General features: G+C 43.9%; 1 protein-coding gene across 6 annotated transcripts in view; it reads left to right on the top strand.

The window, feature by feature from the left end:
* Positions 1 to 21,310, top strand: part of LYN (LYN proto-oncogene, Src family tyrosine kinase) — an 89,476-nt gene that overhangs the window by 45,363 nt on the left and 22,803 nt on the right. For all 6 annotated transcript variants that reach the window (XM_075920679.1, XM_075920678.1, XM_075920676.1 and 3 more), the window contains exon 11: positions 18,520 to 18,673. In XM_075920679.1, coding sequence (XP_075776794.1) covers positions 18,520 to 18,673 — 154 coding nt within the window. The remainder of the gene's footprint in view (positions 1 to 18,519; positions 18,674 to 21,310) is intronic.

The raw sequence follows: 21,310 nt of genomic DNA, 5'->3' as shown, positions 1-21,310 counted from the left end.
TTGTAGTACGCAAATTGCGTATCTTTTTCCAGTTTAACACTGCAGTCTGGACGTAGCCATAGTCATCTTTCTACTGTTGAATGTTTTAGCATATACTACTAACTTACAGTAGTTCTTTGCTTCTGGTAGGGTATTGGTTTTTGTGAGTGTTAGACTAGTATAGACTCTATTTTGTACTGATTTGTGCATGAGGAAGTCAATAGAAATATAATGACTATCAAAAGTTTAATGTGGTCAATAAATAAATATGTATGAGTTAGACTTATCATGGATACACAGGTTGGTAAAAGCCAATGCAGTGAAGCCATTCAATTGAAGGCTCCAGTGTTTCAGACTGCCTTACTCCACAACCATTAGTTCAACCTGGCTGCAGATTTGGTATCTTGTCTGAACTATCTGTGGAAGTTACTTTTGGATATGTTGCAAGGGGATGGTTGCTGGGAAGATGGCTTGAAGTGTTGGGTCTGGGTGGTAGAGAGGGTGCAGGAGTGGGATGGGAGAGCTGAGCAGGAGGTAGGGTGCAGGAGCAGTTGGGAATGAGGGATGTGGGCAAAGGAGGGGGGTGCTTACCTGGTGCAGCTCCCCGGGAATGCATATGGTTCTGTGTCCCCTGCATCTGAGGTTTCCCACCCTTGAGGTATAAGAAATATATTGATATTTCGACTTTATAGGTAACAGAAAGGGACCTAGAGAGAGTATAAACATGAGCAGAAAATAATAAAATGAAAAACTGGGGAAAAAATATAATGTAGATAGGAAAATATCCTATAAAATATGTATATTCAACAGGAGAGGGGACATATGAGAACTGATAAGGCTAAGAGACCCAGATGCAGACACGTAGCTTTTTTGGCAGATAATAAATTCAATGCAATTTTGACTGTATGTGCAAAAGGAACAGATGATGGACTGGACAGGATTTAGTGTATTTGGAATTTTGTGTTTTGGTTCTGGGCACCACCATAGAAGTAATTCAGATCCTGGAAAACTTGACTTATGGGGAAAGATCTAAAAAGCCAATTGTGTAGAATTTGGCTAAGTAGCAGCAGTGAAGGTGATGGGACAACTCTGTTGTACAAATATCTGAAGGGTGAAAATACCTGTGGGGAATGAAGACTTAAACTTTGATCCTGCAGTGAGCTCCATGCGCATTGACTCCTGCATGTCAGGCAGAGCCCATTGAAGTCTTGGCGTCTGTGATTCAATGCCTTATTAACCCCCTGCTCCACAGAAGTACTGATGAAGGAATGCAATTTTTTTTAAAAGAAGGAAAATTGGAACAGCCCCAGAAGTGGAGAAAGCCCTATCAGGACTTTTAATACTACAATGAACAAATCACTAGAGAAATGTATGCTAGGGATCAGTACCTGGAAAACAGAAGGGATGATGGATTATTTCTACTGCTAACTTGTTTGATTCAATAAAATTCATCATTTTTTGAAGGGGTCTGACAGAGCCACGCTTTGTTTTCAAGCTGTGGTGTTCACCTTCTAAGATATTCATCTTTAAATAATGGTAACTTCACAGCAGAGCTGTGAGTAAATTGAGTGGTACAAACTCACTTTTCAAGAACATAGACTGTACTAAGAAAGGAGAGGGATGAAAAACACATTTAATACATTTTTCAGGATGTGCTTGGCCGAGCGTGGGTTTATATCTCCATGCTTATCCTGAGGGGGAAAAAATTGAAAAGCTGTGTCTCAACATAAATAAATAAAAGGAAATTCCCATTAATCTGCTTAAGCCAAGACTAGCACATTTTGCTTTGGATGACACAGACTTGAACTGTGTATGGCAGTGTAATTCACACCTCTCTGACAGGCTGTGCGCCAGCTTAGTCCAGCTTCTCGAGGGGTAGGGGAAGAGACGAAAGGGAGAAAATACAGTAATAGCATGAGGTTTTCTCTTGGCTTGTACATTCACTTGCTATTGCATCGTGCTGGCATTTGTTATAAACACACAGCTCTTTTGTGGTACTGTTATCTTGTGAATATCCTAATGCAGCCGAGCATTGGTGATGTGTGTGAACACATAATCTGTTTATAAGAGAACCGGCACTCATTGCAGAGTAACAAATTAACCAAGATTGTATGGTGCAACAGGAAGAAAATAAACAGGAAGCAGTTCCCCTCAGTAGCATGTTGCTAACTTATCCAGAGGAATTGTCTGGTGATCTGAAGTGGTCTGTCAGATAGGGAGGTGTAAGAAAGAGAGAGGATGTGGTCATTGTGACCGACAGCACAAAAATAGCTACAGAGTTTACTGGCCCTTAGAACCAAACACTCAGAGGAACACTGCCGTCCTGCTGATTTCTTAGAGCATCATTTGTCTCAATTGAATTGTCATTTCCATCACAAGCCCCATTTTCAAGATTTTATAACCCTAAAGTTTTAGTTCACAATCATTCAGGGGAAAAAATATCTACAGTCAGAAAAGGACTATTTTAGATCTATAGAGGTTATAGTGTATTGCTTGTTTCAGCTACTTTTTAAAACAAAACAAAACCCTCTATCTAAAATAGGCCTAACTTTAATATCTGTCACTTTCAAGCAAATTCAAGTCAGAGTTACTGGGCTTTCACTAGAGAACTGAGCTGAAATTCTGGCTTGGCTCACATATACTATACAGTTGTTGTGTTCTCTAATACAATATGAGCCCAATATGATAGCCCTAATTTTACTGCTTTGTTAGCAGAGCATGTAAATTCTTTGAACCACCGCCTAATAATAATAGCTAAACACCAATCTTATAATACCTACATGCCCAGCACACCTTTGTTTTACTGTTTACCTGCAGGCCTCAGGAAATCTGTTGCTGCCTATTTTTTTAAACACTCCTATCTTTGTCCAATAAAAAATGAAGTGAAAAAGAAACACTGAACAGCTCACAATTCTTCACTGAGGACTACGTCTATACCAAGCTTAAATTGTTAGTCATTTTTGCTTTAGCTTTGCCTAAAAGAATTTGATTAGGACTTTTTGAAATAAAATTTTAATCTCTGGAGCAGGGGTGAGGAACCTACGGTGCAGGGGCCAGATGCAGCCCCCAGCTTGTCTGGATCTGGCCCCTGAGGCTCAGGGCTCCTCTCCAGCATTGGGGAGCCTGTGCTGGTGCTTCAGTACCCCCTCCTCCTCCGCCCTCCACAGGACTGGAGCACAGAAAATCTATTAGCCTGGGCCCCTCCAAGGCTCTGGTGTGGGAAGGGAATGTGGGGAGTGTCTTTCTCCTCAGTTGGGGGCCCCCTCAGTGAAAAGGGTTTTTTTGTTTGTTTGTTTCTCATTTGTGTCTGGACCCTGACTGATTTTTCTGTGGGTCAATGGTCCCTGACCCAAAAAATGTTCCCCGCTCTGGAGGGATGTTGTCCATGTTCCAGGTTGTGTGGGGATGGAATGGGGGGGAAGGGGACAGATGGGAAAATCAGCTTTTGCTAGAGTCCAATCACAGAGAATTTTAAAGATGAATGTTATGAGTTTGTGAAACTAGAATTTGTGTTATAAAGGCAATTTTCCAGTTATACCTATAACTGATGTTACTAAGGATCAGGATCAAAACAGGGTGCAGAGTTTTTTGTTGACTTCAGTGGTACAGAACTGGGCATCGAAAGTGTAGAGTATGCCAGAAAGGATGTTTGAAATAATAATGGAGAAGCAAAAATCAGAACTGAACTGTCTTTTACAGAGTCCTTCGCTAGCTGCTTGTTACACCATTTGTCTTGCGTAGCTAGTAATATGCCAGCTGATTGTATAATTTCCTTAGCCTATTGCTCGTAGCTGACACAATTTATAAGCAGTACCACCTCCCTATAATCTTTTCTGCTTGTCAGCTATGGGACTGAGCAATTTCAAAGTGCTATACGCTCTCTGGTCCCCATTCATCACTTTTGGAAATCTATTTTATATTTTAAAGAGTTTGTTTATGTAAAATAAAGTTATATTTGCAATTACCTACAGATACCAAATTTTGCACAAACAATCCTGCCACTTAAATTAGCTGAATGCACTACTTTTTACACTGGAATATGCGGGGTGAAAGGTTTAAATGATTATTATTTTTGTTTTTCATTGGAAAAGTGTCATGACTATTATGATTAGAGTTCATAAAAAATATTTGCTAACAAAATTAAAATTGAACTATCTATTCAGTTATCATTTTAGTGTAAAGAAAATTTTTACTGTTACAAATCTCAAAAGAATTCAAATTAGTTGCAGAAAGAGTGATGGAAGCTTTATGACTGGGGTAGACAATTTTTTGCTGGGGGCCACTTTAAAAATGTTTGAAGTGGCCCCGGGCCGCACCAGAAGGGGTGGGGCCTCAAAAGGAAGGGGCATGGCCAGGATGCTTTGGGCTTTCCCACCCCAGACCATGAGTGGTCTGGAGGTGGGGGAGCCCCTTTGCCCCTCCCCTCCCCACTAAGCACCATGCCCCTGGTGGTGGGAGGAGACTTCCTGTGCTCTCCCACCCCCCAGCGAATCAGAGCCTGGGAGGCAGGGAAGCACACGAAGCCTCCTCCCACCCTGCCAGGATCAAGTGGCACTTCTAAGTGCCTCACAGGGTGGGAGCAGGGTGGAGGAACGTCCACACTGCAATTGTGTTCTTTCAGAAAATAATCAAAAGAACAGAAGGGGTTTTCCGACATTGGTAAACCTCTTTCTGCGAGGAAGAAGCCTTTCTCTGAAAGAGCTCTTTGAGAAAAGCGTGTATGGCTGGGGAAGAGGGAGTTTTTTCGAAAGAAGAGGAAAGAGGAAAAAGCACAGGTGCCCTGGTGGCCATTCTGTCCAGAGCTGTGGTCACCAACCAGTAGATCGCGATCTACCGGTAGATCTCAGGGGCTCTAAGAGTAGCTCTTGAGCCCTCTCTGAACTGCGCACCTGCGCAGTACATTTACATTAGATTTCCTCATGTAATGTAGGCGGGGCATCAAGGAAGGGGCAGGGCAGTAGATCTTCGCCTGTTCTGAGACTTAAAAAGTGATCTTGGGTATAAAAAGGTTGGAGACCACTGGTCCAGAGTAATCACAGCTTACATGTGAGATAGCATCCACACTGAATGGATGCTATCTTTCAAAAAAGCAGATCGCATTTTTTATTTGCTTTGGCAGGGTGGATGCTCTTTCGGAAGCAGTTGTTTCAGAAGATCTCTTCTGGAAAAGCTTCTTCTGAAAGAAGCCTGCAGTCTAGATGTTGCCCCAGTTCGAAATATTCCTCCAGCTCCTTTTGCAAGCTATGCTAGCAAAGCTTGTTAATATAACAGTCTGAAGCTAATTCAGAATATTTATGCTCTCCTGTCTCCACTCACAACTGGCAACAGCTTCCTCCTTAACTATTTAACTAGCACAGTCAGAGGTGTGTTTGTGTGTTTGTGTGTTGGGAGGGCAGTTCCTTGTTCCCAGAAGTTACCGAGACTAAGGTGGAAGGAGTGGGGCTGAGGGCAACCCTAACCTCCCCAGCCAGCCCTCAAAGACACCCAAAGCATGCTATGTGGTACTCCAGTGTCTAAGGGTCTGGGTGGCTGTGAGCTCCGAGCCCTTTTGAATTGCTGGGCTCCAGGGCAGTTGCACCCTTTACCCCCTATTGATGGGTCTGAGCTCAGCTAACAAGCTCTAATTGCTTTATTAGTGGATCTAATGCTATTGGGAGTCAAAGCTTCTAGGTGCTGACATTTCTCTAATTTCAGAGATTACATTTATTTGTTTACCTCTTGCCCCAAAGTTAGTGATGCTTTATTACTTTATAATCCCCTTCTGCTTCAACGGTGAGTTTCTAAAGTCCTTTAACCACGTACTGCAAGTAAGCTAACTGCATAGACATACAGCCTCTATCTTCTAACTGCTTAGATAACTCTTAACAGAGTTTCTACTGAACATGCTCAGGTTTCCATTCTGAAATACTCCAAACGTTGTTGTTGTAAAAACAATCCTATTCAGTCTTAGCAGAGCACATACTTTTCATTAAGACCTGTTTACTTCCCTGGTCCAAGTTTGCACATTCATTGCTCTATGTAGTGCAGTTGTAGGTGTGTCAGTCCCAGTGTGGTAGAGACATAGTGGTTAGGTAATATTTTTTTATTAAACCAACTTCTGTCTATGAGAGAGAGAAACCAAAAATCTTGGGTCAGTGTTGTCATCCTTTTTCAGCAGAAATAAAATAAAATAAACCAGAAGAAACATGTAGCAATTTATTTTGTCGTCATTCTTCTTCAACATTAGAGGTCTCACATTTTTTTCAAGTTCCTTTTTTTTTTTTTTTGGTAACATTACATTCTGGTAACTGATTACCCAACAAACTACTCTGTTTCATCTTCCTTAGTTTTGTGTGGGCATTTTGCTCTGTTTAGAATACAAAGCAATTGTCCAAACTGGAAGAATACAGTGCAGCCTTCCCTGCCCACGATTTTGCTCACATCTTTAACATAAACATGGTACAGAATAAAAAGAAATACTAATAAAAAAAGGCCTTTTATAGTTGTAACAAAACAAAACCTGGAGTATATTTCTGGAGAATTGTAGACTGCCATCACTGTTCACCATACAGCTAAGCAATTAACATCTCGATCCCATCAGGATTAAATGGTTTTTTTTTTTAAACAAAGTGATAGAGAACTCAGTTTTTCTTCCATTGGCTAGACTGGGGTGGGTAATAATTTTTTGCCAGGGGGCACTTAAAAAATGTTTGAAGTGGCCCTGGGCCACTCTGGAAGGGGCAGGGCCTCAAAAGGAAGGGGCATGGCCAGGATGCTTCGGACCCCTCCCCCCCGACCATGATTGGCCTGTTGCCCCCTCTTTCCACTAAGCACCATGCCCCTGGTGGTGAGAGGAGACTTCCCTAATTGGCCTGGGGTGGGGGAGTAGCAGGGCCTCTTCAGGCTGGATCAATCCGGATCCAGCCTACAGAGGCCCTTTGGCCCTTCTCTGGGCTAGACATTACTTAAAGAAATCTAGTTCTGGTTAATTCTAGGCTGATGGAAAACCCATTTAGAGTGATCAGTACCATGCCCATGTAGTGGCTCCCAATCCTGTGTAATGTCCTATGCTCTCAGCCCAAATTTACTGTGTACTTGTCTATGTAGCTTTGCAGTAGGCAGGCTGGTTGGTTCTGCTGTGGGAGGCTGACTAGTTTAACGTTCTGATACTGTGTAGCCTTTAGGACTGGAGAGTACTCTTAGAAAAAGATAATGAGACTCCTCCTTCACCCACCCCCCAGCCTAGAGTTATGTCTTAAACCAGAGGTGGGGAACATTTTTGGGGTTGGGGGCCACTGACCCAGAGAAAAATCAGTCAGTGATAGGCAAAGTGAGAAGCCCCTGACTGAGAAGGAGAAAGACACTCCTTAAATTTCCCTTGCACACCAGAGCCTGGGGGGCCCAGGGAAGTAGATTTTGTGTGCTCCAGCCCTGCGGGTGGGTGATAGGGGGGCTGGAGTGCCAGCGTGGGCTCCCCAATGCTGAGCCGAGGTGGTCAGATGCAGGCAAGTCAAGGGCTGCAGGTGGGCCCGGGACCTGAGGTTCCCCACCCCAGCCTTAAACAGTTTAAACTCAAAATTCAACTGCATTATTGTCCTCTTTGACAGCCTAGGCACCAGATTCTCCCAGTGTAGTATGGCCACTAGTCAGTTCAATCAGCCTCTGAAGTTTGGTGAATCTGTTCCAGGAGAATGATGATGCTGTAGGGGTGTGTCTAGTAGTACACAGCTGACAATGGCTCTTACGCTATTCTTCTCTCTGCTGCAACATAGCAGGGCCAAGGGTACATGGCTGGGATGCCCAGTACTATTCTGATCTCCAGCTCTGGCTTCTGACCCTTAGAGCTGTCAGGGCAAATCGAGGCAACTGTTTGGTTGATCCGTCTCTGTAGAATCAGGATAGGGGGGACAATTAAGCCACATTTACACATAGAGATTTCTGGCTTGCACTCTAGACTGTGGCTATGTCTAGACTGCAGACTTCTTTCGAAAGAGCCTCTTTCGAAAGATCGCGTCTGGACTGCAGGCGGATCTTTCGATAGAGAAATCTGCTTTTTCGAAAGAGAGCACCCAGCAAGTCTGGATGCTCTCTTTCAAAGACAGCCTCTTTACATTGTAGAACGCCTTCTTTAGAAAGAGGAACTTTCGAAAGAAGGCGTTCTTCCTCGTGAAACGAGGTTTACCGCCATCGAAAGAAAAGCCGCGTTCTTTCGAAATAATTTCGAAAGAACGCGGCTTGAGTCTGGACGCAGGGGAAGTTTTTCGGGAAAAGGCTACTTTTCCCGAAAAAACCCCTGAGTCTGGACACGGCCTGTATGACAGGAACAAAGGATAAGAACCTTAATTTTAAACTTAAATTAGTAAAGGGCTTTAAATTTTCCCTCTAAAAGAAAGGTTCCTGTAGGTGCCGTGCTGAGTGACTGAAGTGCTCAACTACAATCTTGTAGGTCAGGGATTTGAGTCTTGCTTGATCTCACATCGAAAAGCCATCTGAAGTTCATGCCACTGCAAAATGGATACCTCTTCCATGGGGAAGTCAAAAGCAGTTGTGTGTGATCCTGGCCACATTGTTCCTTTGTGAACCCTTGGCTATGGAACTGACATGCCTTTAGAGACTCAGCCTGAAGAGCCATTGACCTAGGGAAACTCTGAGGTGAAACAACAGTCAAATTCAGTTTGGTAACACCGGAAATGCATATTTTTATATACAGCCTACAAACATAAAAAGGAGCATCTGTTTTAGCATGCCGTTCAATGTGCATTCTTTGTAAGTTAAAATGTAACTCTCAGCATTGCAAACCCTGCTGAAATCACATGTTGGAGGAAAAATGCTGGGGGAAAAAAGATTAGACCTCTTTCTGGGATGGAAACCAAAAGGGAAAAAAGGACTATGTGGGACTTGAAATACAGTGCTGTCAGGGATCTGAGGTTCTTCAGTCTTGTTTGCTCTTTCATACTACATGCATCTTTTACAAACTGAATAGTGCATAGTGGTTTATCCTATACGCACCGTTTAATTTCAGCTTTGAATTTTGCCTCCGACCTCTCTGACATGAACTACACCACACGTTCACTAAATTAACCCACTTATAGGGTCTTTCATCCTCTTAAACTGGAATTTGTGTCTGAGAAATGTGAGAATCCCATTTGCATATCATCAAGTATCCCTTCTATTCCTTATATACTTTTCAAAAAAATACTATGACTACAAAAAATGGTTGGAAAGTGTGAAATATTTGCTCCAGCACTATTCAGTACTCTCTGCTGTATCTTCCAACAGTCATTTTAATTAGCACTCATCATAGTGCTTTTCGTTTAGAAACTACATACGCTTACTAATTTAATTTTCCACAACACCTCAGTGGCTGAAGTAAGCATCCTCTCAGTTTTACAAAGGAGGGAATTAAGACATGGATTACAGTAAAAAGCTAGTGTAAGGTCACAAAATAAATCAGTGGCAGAGCTGAAAAAAGAATGCTGGCTCCCAAACCTATGTAATGTCCTTTCCTCCTCTCCCTCCCCCGCCCAATTTACTGGGTACTCGTTTATGTTACTTTGTAGTAGTGAGGCTGGTTGGTTCTGCTATGGGAAGCTGGATTGTTCATCATTCTCTTACTGTGTACAAAGTTTTACTGTTTGGGGATTGGATTTTAAAAAATGGTGCTGGAAGCCTGGCAATAATTATTTAAAGGGAGGGAATAGAATATTATTTGTTTAATAGTAATAGACATGCAGTACATGTGGAAAGTGTGGAAGTACTCCATATCCCTAGGGAAGGTTACCAGCCCTCCAGGATTCTCCTAGTGTCTCCAGGAATAAAAACATAATCTTTAATTAAAGATTATGTTCTGTGATGGAACCTACAGGAATACATTCAGCCAAAACTGACACCCCCACCTACCATATAGGCAATACAATCAAAACAAAAACCAACTTCATAGTCTTATCTAAAATTTGCAAGTAGCTGATAAACAGCTGTTTGGCTGATGATTTTTGTGTATAAAATTATCTTTACGTGAGTGGGTGAGAGTGGCTTCATTTTCCCTTTATTTGTCAGAATAACACAATACAATCAGGCTCATTTCAATTATTTTAGTAACCTAGTTCAAAATACAGGTTGTAACTCTACAAATGAGAGTTCCCTGGTCCGGCATCATTGAGTGACCCCCAAGAGAGCACTCATAGGGATGAGCCGTCCGGGTTGGGGCCAGGAGCATTGTCAAACTAGGGGGCCAAAATGTTGCCCCAGAGCCGGAAGGAATGCAGAAACCCCAGTTCTGTGAAGGGGGGGAGAGCATAGCTCCCTGTCATGGAGGAGGGAAGCAACATGGCTGCCAGAGGGGAGCATGGAAGCTCCCTGGGTCACAGTGAGGGTGCTATGGGGGGCACAGAGCCCTCCCCCCCAAGTGGCAGCAGAGCCACTTGGTGGAGTGCAGAGCTCCTGGGCAGCAGTCGGGCTGCTGTGGGGAGGACGGAGCTGCCAGGCGGAACACAGGGCCCTGGGGGGCAGCAAGGCTGCTGGGCAGAGTGTGCAGCTCCCCAGGCATCAGCAAAGCTGCTGGGTGGAATGTGAAGCCCCAAGCGGCAGCAGAGCTGTTGAGCAGGAGGAGGAGAAGGAGCCCCTGGCCACCAGTGGGAGCAGAAGACGCCAGAAGGCAGCAAAATCACTGGGGAGAGAATGGAACTCTGGATGGCAGTGGATTCCCCTGCCACTGTGGGGAGAGTGGAATTCCAGCATGAGAGTGGAGCCTGGGGTGTCAGCTAAGCCAGAGGGGAAAAGTAGAGCTCCCTTCCCCCAGCGCTGTGGGAAGAGCTGAGCCCTGGGTGGCAGCGGAGCTGTCTGGAGAAAAGCTGAGCCCTTGGGATGGGGCAAGGGAGAAACAGACCCCTCAATGCATTGACCTCCCATGATCTGGCAAATTCCCTGAGTCCCAAGGGTGCCAGATCAGGGAGGTCGAACCTGTACCTGTGAGCCACTGTATCTATAACAACAGGCAACAAAAAAGTCAAGGTTTTTTTGGACAAAAGATTCCTTACTAGATATATTAATACAGAACTCTGAGTAATAATTAATTTATATTACAATATAGAAATATATTTCCCTTGCCCCTCAAAAGCAATACAAGAGCTTGGGGAAGTCAGGGGTAATGGAGTGTAGGGAGAAGGAAGTAATTGTCGGGAAGGAGCATTGGTGCATGCATGATTTGTACATGATTTTTGAACTTCCATTTCAATGCAAAAGATTGTCCTGATAAGTCACAGGAAAAGAATGATATTTTGAGTCCAAATTGCTCCAAATGTACGGATATTTTTTAACCTACAGGGCCAGATCTTCAGCTGGTGAAAACCAGCTCTATTAATGTCAAAGGATCTGGCCCCAATGTTTTATTGTGTGTTTTTTCTCTCTCTCTCTCTCTGTCTCTGTCTCGGCACAGCTACATTGCACGCTTATTTTGAAATAAGCTATTCCGGAATAGAAACTCCAAAATAGATTATTTCGAAATAGTGCATCTACACAGCAAATGCCCCTTGAAATAGCACTGAGCTATTTTGAAATAGAGCGTCCACACTGCTTGGAGTCTCAATTGCATTTAAAGCCCCCCAGAAGCACTTTGGGCAGGGTATCAGGACAGCAGTCACTTCCTATAGATGCTGCCTGAGGCTATCTGAGACTCGTGCTTAAAGGGACCCCCTGAACAGTTGGGAGGAGGGACTGGGGGAGAAGCCAGAGGGGCAAGAGCTAGGGCAGGAGCAGCCACCAGGTGGTCCATGGCAGTGGTGTAAGCCATGCACATGGTCCGGGCCTGCTGCAAGAACTCCTGCCGGGTGGTCCGGTATAGCTCCATGTCCGCTGCAGAGCATGCAGGCAGGTGATGTGCTCCCGCTGTAGATTTTCTTGGCGTCACCTTTGCCTGCAGGTCACACAGGGTCTGGAGGCTGGCGCAGGAGGTGTGGGTTGCACCTCACTCGCAGCTGGTCCAGCTGTGAAGAAAAGTGAGAAGGGCAGTCATACCAGGAGGCAGGGTTCATGAAACCCAGCCCTCACCTCTGAGCCAGCACAGAAAGGTCTCAGTTCAGAAGATGGCGATGTGCTTTGAGCAAAGCCATCTGTGGCCTAAACAGTAGGCCCTGTCCTGCAGGGGCACAGACATCCCAAGGCAGAGTCTTGCTACTCCCACGTCCCGGGGACAAGCAGCATGGGAAGGCTGGCCAGGCTGGGGACCAGCAGCTGGGAGAGAGGCAACGGTGCAACTTGGCTTCCCTCCATGCTGCTCATACCCCGGGTCCAGCACTGGTGTTGTCCCACAGGGAGAGGACTTGTACCCCTTCCCACTGGAGGAGGGGAGTGCATTGGGGGAGGGGTGTGTGAGCAGCAGATGCCGCTTGCCAGGGAGGGTTGTTGCTAGGGTCCCCTCCACTTCCTCTGCCTCGCCCACCTGGCAGGGGACCGGTGTTCTCTACCTCACCATGCTTGCCCAGGAGCACATGGTGCCCCAGCAGTATGGGCATGCCATGTGTGGCCCTGCTGTGTGTGCGTAAAGCAGAATCCCTGTGAGCAGCAGCGGCAAGGTTTCTGCGTGGCTGCCTCAATGCAGTTGTCTGCTCTGGACTGCCACTCAGTGTGCAGCCACATGCACAGGCTGCTGTGCGATCCCCAGGCCAAGGAGGCTGGGTAAGGAGTGCGCAGCCACTCACCACTCCCCCACCCTTCTCGTATGTGCCCAGGGAACACACCTGATGGTCTACCTTGGCTTTGTCCAAGCCCTAGGTGACATCCCAGAAGCTGATGACAGGCGTCTCCAGGCTGGAGTCAATGACGAGGAGAGGGGAGGTGACCTGCCCCCCTCCCAGGATGCTTTACAGCTGGGTGAAGAAGCAGCAGGTCTGGGGTGCTGCTCCCATTTGGGAACTTCTTTCCCTGGGCTTGGTATAGGCCCAACAGAGCTCCTTGACCTTCATTCTGAGCTGCGCACCCTCTGAACCAGGCTGTCGGCCATGCGGCTGTACTCATTGGCATGTCTGATGTAGAAATCCAGGATTACGGACTGTTTCCCCCAGATCTCAATGAGATTTAGGATCTCCGTGTCAGTCCACAAGGATGCACTCCTCTTTCAGCTTCGGGCAGGGGCTTGGGAGCCAGCTGCAGCTGGGCTGGCAGCCGTGGAGGCCTCATAGTATGCTGGGGTTTGCCATGTCAGAGGTAGGGCACTGCTGTGTGGCACAGGAATAGTAGGGCCTGCTCTTTCCTCTGTGGCTGCAGCTTTCAGGGCTTCAGGGGAAGGGGAACTATAGAGTTCTGATAAGTGTGGACAGAGTGGCCCAGCAGGGTACCTGTGGGAAGCTCTGGAGGACACTTATTTTGAAATAACTCCAGCTGCCCTGTCTATAAACACCCTATTTCAAAATGATTATTTTAAAATAGGCGTAATTCCTCGTGAAATGAGGGTTACAGAAGTCGGAATAAGAAGCCCATTATTTCGATATTATTTTGAAATAAGGCATTTGCTGTGTAGACGCTCACTTTGTTATTTCGAAATAACGCTGCTGTGTTGATGTGCCCTAAGTTCTTTCCTACAGCATTGCAGGGATATTGCTGGCAGAATTGTGGAAGTACCTACAGAAATTAAGTCACTATCACAGTCTGTTTCCCACAGTGTTGCATCCTGTTCATTGTGTCGCATAAACCATTCCCATTAAGTGTGTGGCGGAATGACAGGGAAGTTGATTACTTCCGTGACATAGATGTACTTTTCTGCCTTTCAGTGGAGTCATTGTCAAAGCAAATAAAACCAGTATCTGTATCAATTATAGTTTGATCCCTGCTTCTTCCCAATACCCAAGTAATCGAGCTTGTGCCCATCACTGCACACAGAATTCAGTATTTCAATGTGTGGCTAGCCTGTAGATCTCCAAAAAAGATCTTTTCTAATAAGTAGTCCATAGCAGATACTCCTTTCATTTTACTTATCAACAGATTACATATAGTATCTACTTCTGATCATCACAAATAGTGATAAAAACCCTATCTTGGTTCTGCATGAGAACTTTTATTTCTGTTTTGCAACTGAAACTCCACTCTTTTGTCTGAAAAAGCAGCAGTACATTGGTTTATAAGCAAAGGTTCACAATGGTGTATGTGTATGTATGTGTGTCGGTCGGGGGGGAAGGGAGCGGAATGAAATGCATTTTTTTTTCCAGTGTCTGGACCCAAAAAGAGGAACAAAGAGTGTGTGCAGTTGCTGTCATAAATGCTTGCCGGTGCACTTGTCTTGTCCTTTGGGGGCTTTTTAAAGACATTATCGGAAGTGTTGTTAATTTTTTAACAAAAGTTTAGACTCTGATGCTCTGTGTGGTGCAAAATGAGGCAAGTTCCTGTATACATGGAGCAGTGCAAGGCCAGCCATGGAACACACAGACTGGTGCTAACTTGTACTGATAAGGGGACAGCTAATGCACAGGAGGATGGGGTTGAAAAAAGTTCCCTGTGTTTTTTTTCTACCCCAGCACTCTCTCAGAACAGACAGCAGTGTTTTCCCCGTACAATAGGAAGGGCATTATAACTTATCTGTAGGAGTTCGTCAATAGCTCTAAGCAGAGGTAGATTTTCAGTGAAACATACCATGCCCTGATACGGGCCCCCCAAATGACATGGGGGGCCCCCAGGGCCGGGTGGTCCAGCACTGGGTCTGGCAATTCCCTTGCCCCACAAAGGGGGTGGCCACTTTGCGGAAGGAAGGGTAGTCCCTCTGCGGAGAGCAGGGCCAGCCCACAACATTTTGGCACCTGAGGCAAGGAGCTCAAATGAAGCCCCCATTCCTGCTCCTTTGGGCCAAAACTTTGAAAGGTCTCAATTCTGCCTTCTTCCTCTTCTACTCCTCTCATGGTACTGCTCTGCTACCTACATATGCACCAGCAGCAGACACAATTTTCTACACTTTGGGTCCTAGTGGCGCCCCCCACAGTCTGGCACCTAAGGCAGCCGCCTCAGTTTGCCTCATGGTAGGGCCAGCCCTGGCAGAGAGGGCTCTGGGGGAAGTAAGAGAGCAGGGAGGAACATTTGACAAGTTAAGCAATATGTAGATCTAAAACTAGATCAACAACTTTATGATTAGAGGGTTTGACCCATTTTCTGTGCAGTGTCACATATTATCAGCATTATTGACAATTGAAAGTGCCTCTTTACAAAATATTACTTATGTAACCCTTCTGCCAGCACCAGCCAGGGCCAGGTTCAGTATCTAGGGGTTTCTCTTCATCCATCCAACACAGAACTGGCTCGAGCCTCCACCCAGTAACCTGGGAAAATCACACAGCACCCCTGGGTGCCTCTGAGAGGCAATGGTTCCCCACCTGTAAGCACATAGTCAGAGTGTAGAAAAGAAACCTTTAATAAAAAGGGAGGGAAGTAATGTGAGTTCATAACCAAAAACATAAGAAACAGTGCCCCTCCAAGTAGGTTGGACAATGTCCTTTTCCTCACAGGTTCTTAAGTCCAGCAACATAAATGTCCCCTTCATATGCCCAGCCCTTCTCTGCTCCCCACTCACAGTTGCTGCCTTGGTCAGGGCAGACCCAGGGTATGTCTGTGTAATTCGGTATTTCGAATTAAAGCCCTAAATCGAACTACCTGTTATTCCTTCTTCAAGGTATTATTCCTCCTGCAAGGAGGTTTAACAGGTAGTTCGATTTAGGGCTTTAATTCGAAATACCGGGTCCCTGCCGTGTGTAGACGCGGGCAGTTAGTCTGGACTTGTAAATTTCAAAAAATGGCGACCGGCCGAGAAGATGCAAATCAAGCGTGGGATATTTAAATCCCGGGCTTGATACGCAACTTTGAATGCCTACATTAGCATCCCTATTTCGAAATAGGAGGCTAGTGTAGACATACCCCCAGAGTTCAGAGGTGCATCCGCAGAGTTCACCTCCCAGCCTGAGTGCAAGGGACATAAGGAAGAATCTTATTCACTCTGCTGGTTGCTCACCATCCACCTGCTCACTGCTCTTTGCTGCTCTCTGCTGCTGCCTTGCTGTCCATTTGTCTTGCCTTGAGGCTTGTTGTGCTGCCACCGCTCTGCTGGCCACTCATCACATCTTCAATTGGCTTGTGGTGAATTTGACTTTGGGCCAAACTTAGTGATTTCAGCTCTTGGCCCAAAGCACAGGCCAGCCATAAGAAACTCCAGCATCCACTGGCGTAAATTTAAAAATAATAAAAAGACTCCTTATGGAGTCTGCTCTAGTTCTGTCATTAGAAGTGTATGTGTGGGGGGGAGGGGGAGAAACAGGTTCAACCAGTCTTACAGCTCATGGCTGGAGGGCATGCGGCCAGCTGATTCAGAGTCCTGCCCTTCCTTTAGTTAAAGTCACAGAGTGTTGGCACAGGAAGCCTTGTCTGTCCAAGGTTATTTACACTGACAGTTTCTCTCCTTTGAACTGAGTTAAACACAGTCTGACTTTTCTGCATTCCCCCAGTAACTGCAAGCATTGGTGATCATATCTCACAATTTCTCCATTTAGTGTTAACAGTTTATGACCCCACAGCAGCTAAATTGGTTACTATGAGTAAAACACCATTCTAACAATTGAATATCTAGCAGGCCTAAGCAAACGGCGTGAACTGTGTTTACATAAACAAACCTAGGATTTCTTTCCCATTCCAGCTGGCTGTAATGGAAGCATTGATTCATGCCCTGCTTACACTTACAATGACTTAATTGAGGATTTTGTAAAGAAAAAGTATAGAAAGAAAGCCAGCTGAATTTTTTTTTTCAAATTGAGTAAGCTTCTTCAGGGGAAGTTAACTTTTATTTTTCCATTCGTGCGTCATCTATACATTTTATTTTACACATTTTTCATGTTGGCTTAATGAAAATACAAGCTTTCATCTAGACCAGAAGTTCTCAAACTGTGTTTCGAGAATGCCATTCAGGTGAACTCAGGAACATTATTATGGTATTTTTATAAAGCGCTCTTACCCAAAGCACTTTACAATAGTTAGCTCATGGTACAAACAATATTTGAAAAGACCATTAAGTGATCCACCAAGATCCTCAGTAATGTTCAACTGATCTATGAAACAAGTTAGACTACAAAAACAACCAAAGTACCTCACTTTATTTTCATGTACTTCTTATTACTTATAATATAGGAGGAGGATGAAGAAAAAAGAATGAAAAGTGTGGGGGGACAGGAAGAGTAAATGTTCTTTCTCTTGGCTGGGTCTCAGTGGGACCCCAAAAATGAAGCTGAGCACAGGGCCCTACTAACTCTAAATCTGCCGCTGCATCAGAGCCATATCTACAGTAGTCTGTAGAGTCAAGGGTCCTTTTTTGGCAGCTGCTTTCCAAATGTGTAAGTTTTATTGTACTATACAGTAATTTGGACACACTTGGTGGTGTGGATTACCCAATGTTTTCACACATCATTTTAAAAATAAAGTAATGATTTGGGCAAATGCTGAAACAACATCTCTGATAATTGCCAGAATACTTATGACTTTTAATTTGAATAGTTAAGAAAAAATGGTAATTTTATTTCATTGTTTACTTATGAAATTAGAGACATAAGAGCCGGGGTTTCCAAACATTCCTAGTGCATGCTCAGATGCATACTGTAAATAAGAATAAACACAGAGCTAGCTGACTTCTCTGAAAATTTTCTTGAAAATGTTCAAATTTGTATTGGATATTATATTAGTCAACCTGTGGAACTCTTTACCAGAGAAATTTGTAAAGGCCAACACTATAAAGAACTAGATACATTTATAGAGGATAGGTCAATCACTGGCTATCAGCAAAAATGGGCAGGGATTGTGTCCCTAGCCTCTGCCAGAAACAGGGAAAGGGCAACCGGGATGGATCACTTGATGATTACCTGTTCTGCTCTGTTCTCTGAAGCACCTAGAATTGGCCACTGTCGAAAGATCGGATACTGGGCTAGATGGACCTTTGGAATGACTCAGTGTGGCCGTTCTTATGTTTTTATAATTGCAGTTTTACTAACACTTCAAAGAATGCTTTCTTGTTAATCTCCCTGGAAAAGGAACACTTTACAATAGGAAATCCATACAAAGCTTTTATTTACTATTTAACGCTATTCCATTTTATTGTTTGAATATGTTAATTTAACACCAGTTTTTGGATAGAGAATTTTGGAGAAGAAATCCCACAGTATAATTTTAATATGTATTTTATTAGCATGAAGGCTCTGGTTCAGGAAGACTCTTAACCACATTCCTGACTGAATTCAGCAGGGCCTAAATTTAGCATATGCCTAAATTCTCTGCCCAATCAGAGACTGTAACTGAATGTGGAGAGCCAAATCCTGCAAACTTATTCACACATGCAATCTTTCTGGAATCACCAAGAAGTCTATTGCGAGTGAAGATTTGCAGGACTGACCTTTAAAACCTTTTCTGGGCAGGGATTTTGCCTCTCATATATATATATATATATATATGTAAAATGCTCCATACATACTTGATGCTATAGTAACTAATGAAGGCTGTGGTAAAGGAGAACAGCTCATATTTGCTTAGGTATTTTTTTGTTTTTTTTAACAGATTGCAGAGGGAATGGCATATATAGAAAGGAAAAACTACATTCATAGAGATCTGAGAGCAGCTAATGTTCTGGTTTCGGATTCACTGATGTGCAAAATTGCTGATTTTGGACTAGCCAGAGTAATTGAAGATAACGAATACACAGCACGGGAAGGTATGTATCACTTTATATTTTTCAGATCTAGAAAATTCATTCTGTGAAGAGCCACAGAATTAGACCTTTGTTTAAAATAAAAATGAGAAGCAAGCACAAAGCACAGTGTGTTACATGAAGTGTTCTAATGACAACAATGAACTTAAAAATTGTTCTGTCTCCTTAATCCAGATTCTTCAAATTAGAAAGTTTATGAAAAGTAGATTGTACCCTCTTTAAGCAAATTTTATAAATCAAACATATAAGGGAAAGGGTTAGCCAAGTAGAGGCAGTGGTGCCTGAAAAAAACGTTTTCCAGAGCACTGAAATTTTCCTTCTACCTATGAAGTGGGATTTTTGTAGGAGTTTTATATTGGTACTACCTGACTTAAATGCTGCGTTTAAAGCAATAGTATAGCACCTACTTGAAAGCAGGAGGTAGTTTATTCCATAGCAGAGTATTCTAGGATAGTTCAAGGAAGTTTGTATGAAGGTTTCATACAATATACTTTATTTGGTAATTTTGTGTGCTAATATCAATTTTTTTTTAAAGATTCAGTAAAAGAAAAATATCTAGCTTTGTCATCATTCCACATTTCTATATATAGTGCAACACAGATAAACTTCATCTTCACTAGATCTAAAACTAAAACAACTACTTTATGATTAGACGGTTTGACCTCACATAAGTAGTATTGAAAACAGAAGTGATAGGAGACTGAGGTACAAGGAAGAAAGAGAACAAGGCATCAAAGTTAGGGTAAAAAAGGTGAGGTACAGTAAAACTCCATTAGTCCGGCATCCAATGCTCCGGGACTCCTGATGGTCCGGCACCATCAGGAACCCGGAAGTGCTGGGGCAGCCGGACAGGCGTCCCCCATTCAGCTGCTGCTGAAACTGACCAGCAGCTGAATCGGGGAAGCCAGGAGCAGAGCAGCTGGGGTGCTGCCGGGTTGGTGCCGTAGCGCCACCCCTCAGCGCTGCGGGACCAACCCAGCAGCACCCCAGCTGCTCTATTGCAGGTATCCCCGATTCAGCTGCTGCTGAAACTGACCAGCAGCGGCTGAATCAGGGACACCTGGGGCAGAGCCGGACTATCGTAAGGGAGGGGGCTATGAGGGGTCTGGGGTGGCATCCCCTCCCACCCCACTCCAGACCCCTCATAGCCCCCCCTTCTGATAGTCCGGCACCCCCTGGGTCCTAAAGGTGCCGGATTATCGGACGTTTACTGTACTAGGGAGTCACTAGATAATAACCATTCAAGGGGGGACACAGCCCAATGGAGTAGATTTTTAAAGACAGAGAAAGTATAGGAGGAGGAAATCTTTAGTTTATTAGACAGCTTTTGGTATTGTATATTAACTGAATAAAACTTGGATTTTTTTAAAGTTTTGCAGATTATACATTTATGCTAACTTCCAAACACTCTTGCTAAGTAACTTCCTCCAGTGTTTATGGGAGTCTGATATAGTTTCCCAGCTTTACAGAATGTCTTGTGCCAGATGGCATTCGTTTTTCGGAAACAGAGACTGTGTTGTGTGTTGTGTGTTTGTGTGTTGTCCCTCCTTTTGTCTGAAAGGTAGATGTCATGTTCCCCGAGGAAGTCTGTTTGAACTTTTCTTGTTAAACCAGGGGAGTTTTTTTTGAGGGGGCAAGCAGAAGTGAGAGGATTTTAAAATATGGCTACAATTTGTCCTGTACTACATACTTCTTGAGAATGAGACAAAGGATTAAATCAGAGCGTGTTTACACTGCAAGCCATTATTTCGAAATAGTGGCGAGCTGTGGGACTTCTTACTCTAATTCCTGTAACTCTCATTTTATGTGTAAGGGAAGTTGAAGGAAGAGTGTACTTCCTTCGACTTCCTGCTGTGCAGACAGCATCAAAAGCTGAACTAAGATATTTTGACTTAATCTACATAATTGACGTAGCTCAAGTTGCGGAGTTTAATTCAACTTTTGCCCTGCTGTGTAGATGTGCCCTTAACAGTTATACCGAAGGTAGATTTTTGCCTAATTCTGCATTTCTTACAAAGGCAGAATTCCCACAGAGGGAAAAATTCTTCATATGGAAAGAAGTTAGTTAAGGGTAATATTAATGACAGTGATGCAGTCTTTGAGCGGCACAACCGTTATGTGAAAAATCACATCTTTGGATTCTGAACTGATAAATGTAGAGGACAAGACTTCACAGATTTTAAGTAAATTTTCTAAAATTTTAAGTAAATGTAGTATTTGTGAAAAATGTTGGACTGACAACACAATAGAATGAAGTCAGTTCACTCATATAGTATGGCATTTGGTGTTTGCAAATAGTTCTTCCCACACTACCATTCCAGTAAGTCTGAAGCACCTCTGAGGTGACAGAATATATTAGTTCAATCCCATGCACATTTAGGGTAGGATTGTAAAAGGATATAAGGAAGTTAGATACAAAATTTGTGTCTCTAACTCCCTTAGGTTCCTTTGAAAATCTCAAATTCAATTCTTAACTTTTTAAAGACTTCCAGGAGAGATGCGAGAGTACATTGTGGTGATTCTATCTGATCTGTGTTGTAGTAAGAACATAAGAATGGCCATACTAGGTCAGACCAAAGGTCCTTCCACCCCTGTCTGCCAACAGTGGCCAGCTCCAGGTGCCCCAGAGGGTGTGGACCA

This window comes from Pelodiscus sinensis, chromosome 2 (genome assembly GCF_049634645.1).
Source record: "Pelodiscus sinensis isolate JC-2024 chromosome 2, ASM4963464v1, whole genome shotgun sequence".
Lineage (NCBI taxonomy): Eukaryota > Metazoa > Chordata > Testudines > Trionychidae > Pelodiscus > Pelodiscus sinensis.
Note: the sequence above shows the minus strand (reverse complement) of the source record. Positions and strands in the feature narration are given on the sequence as shown.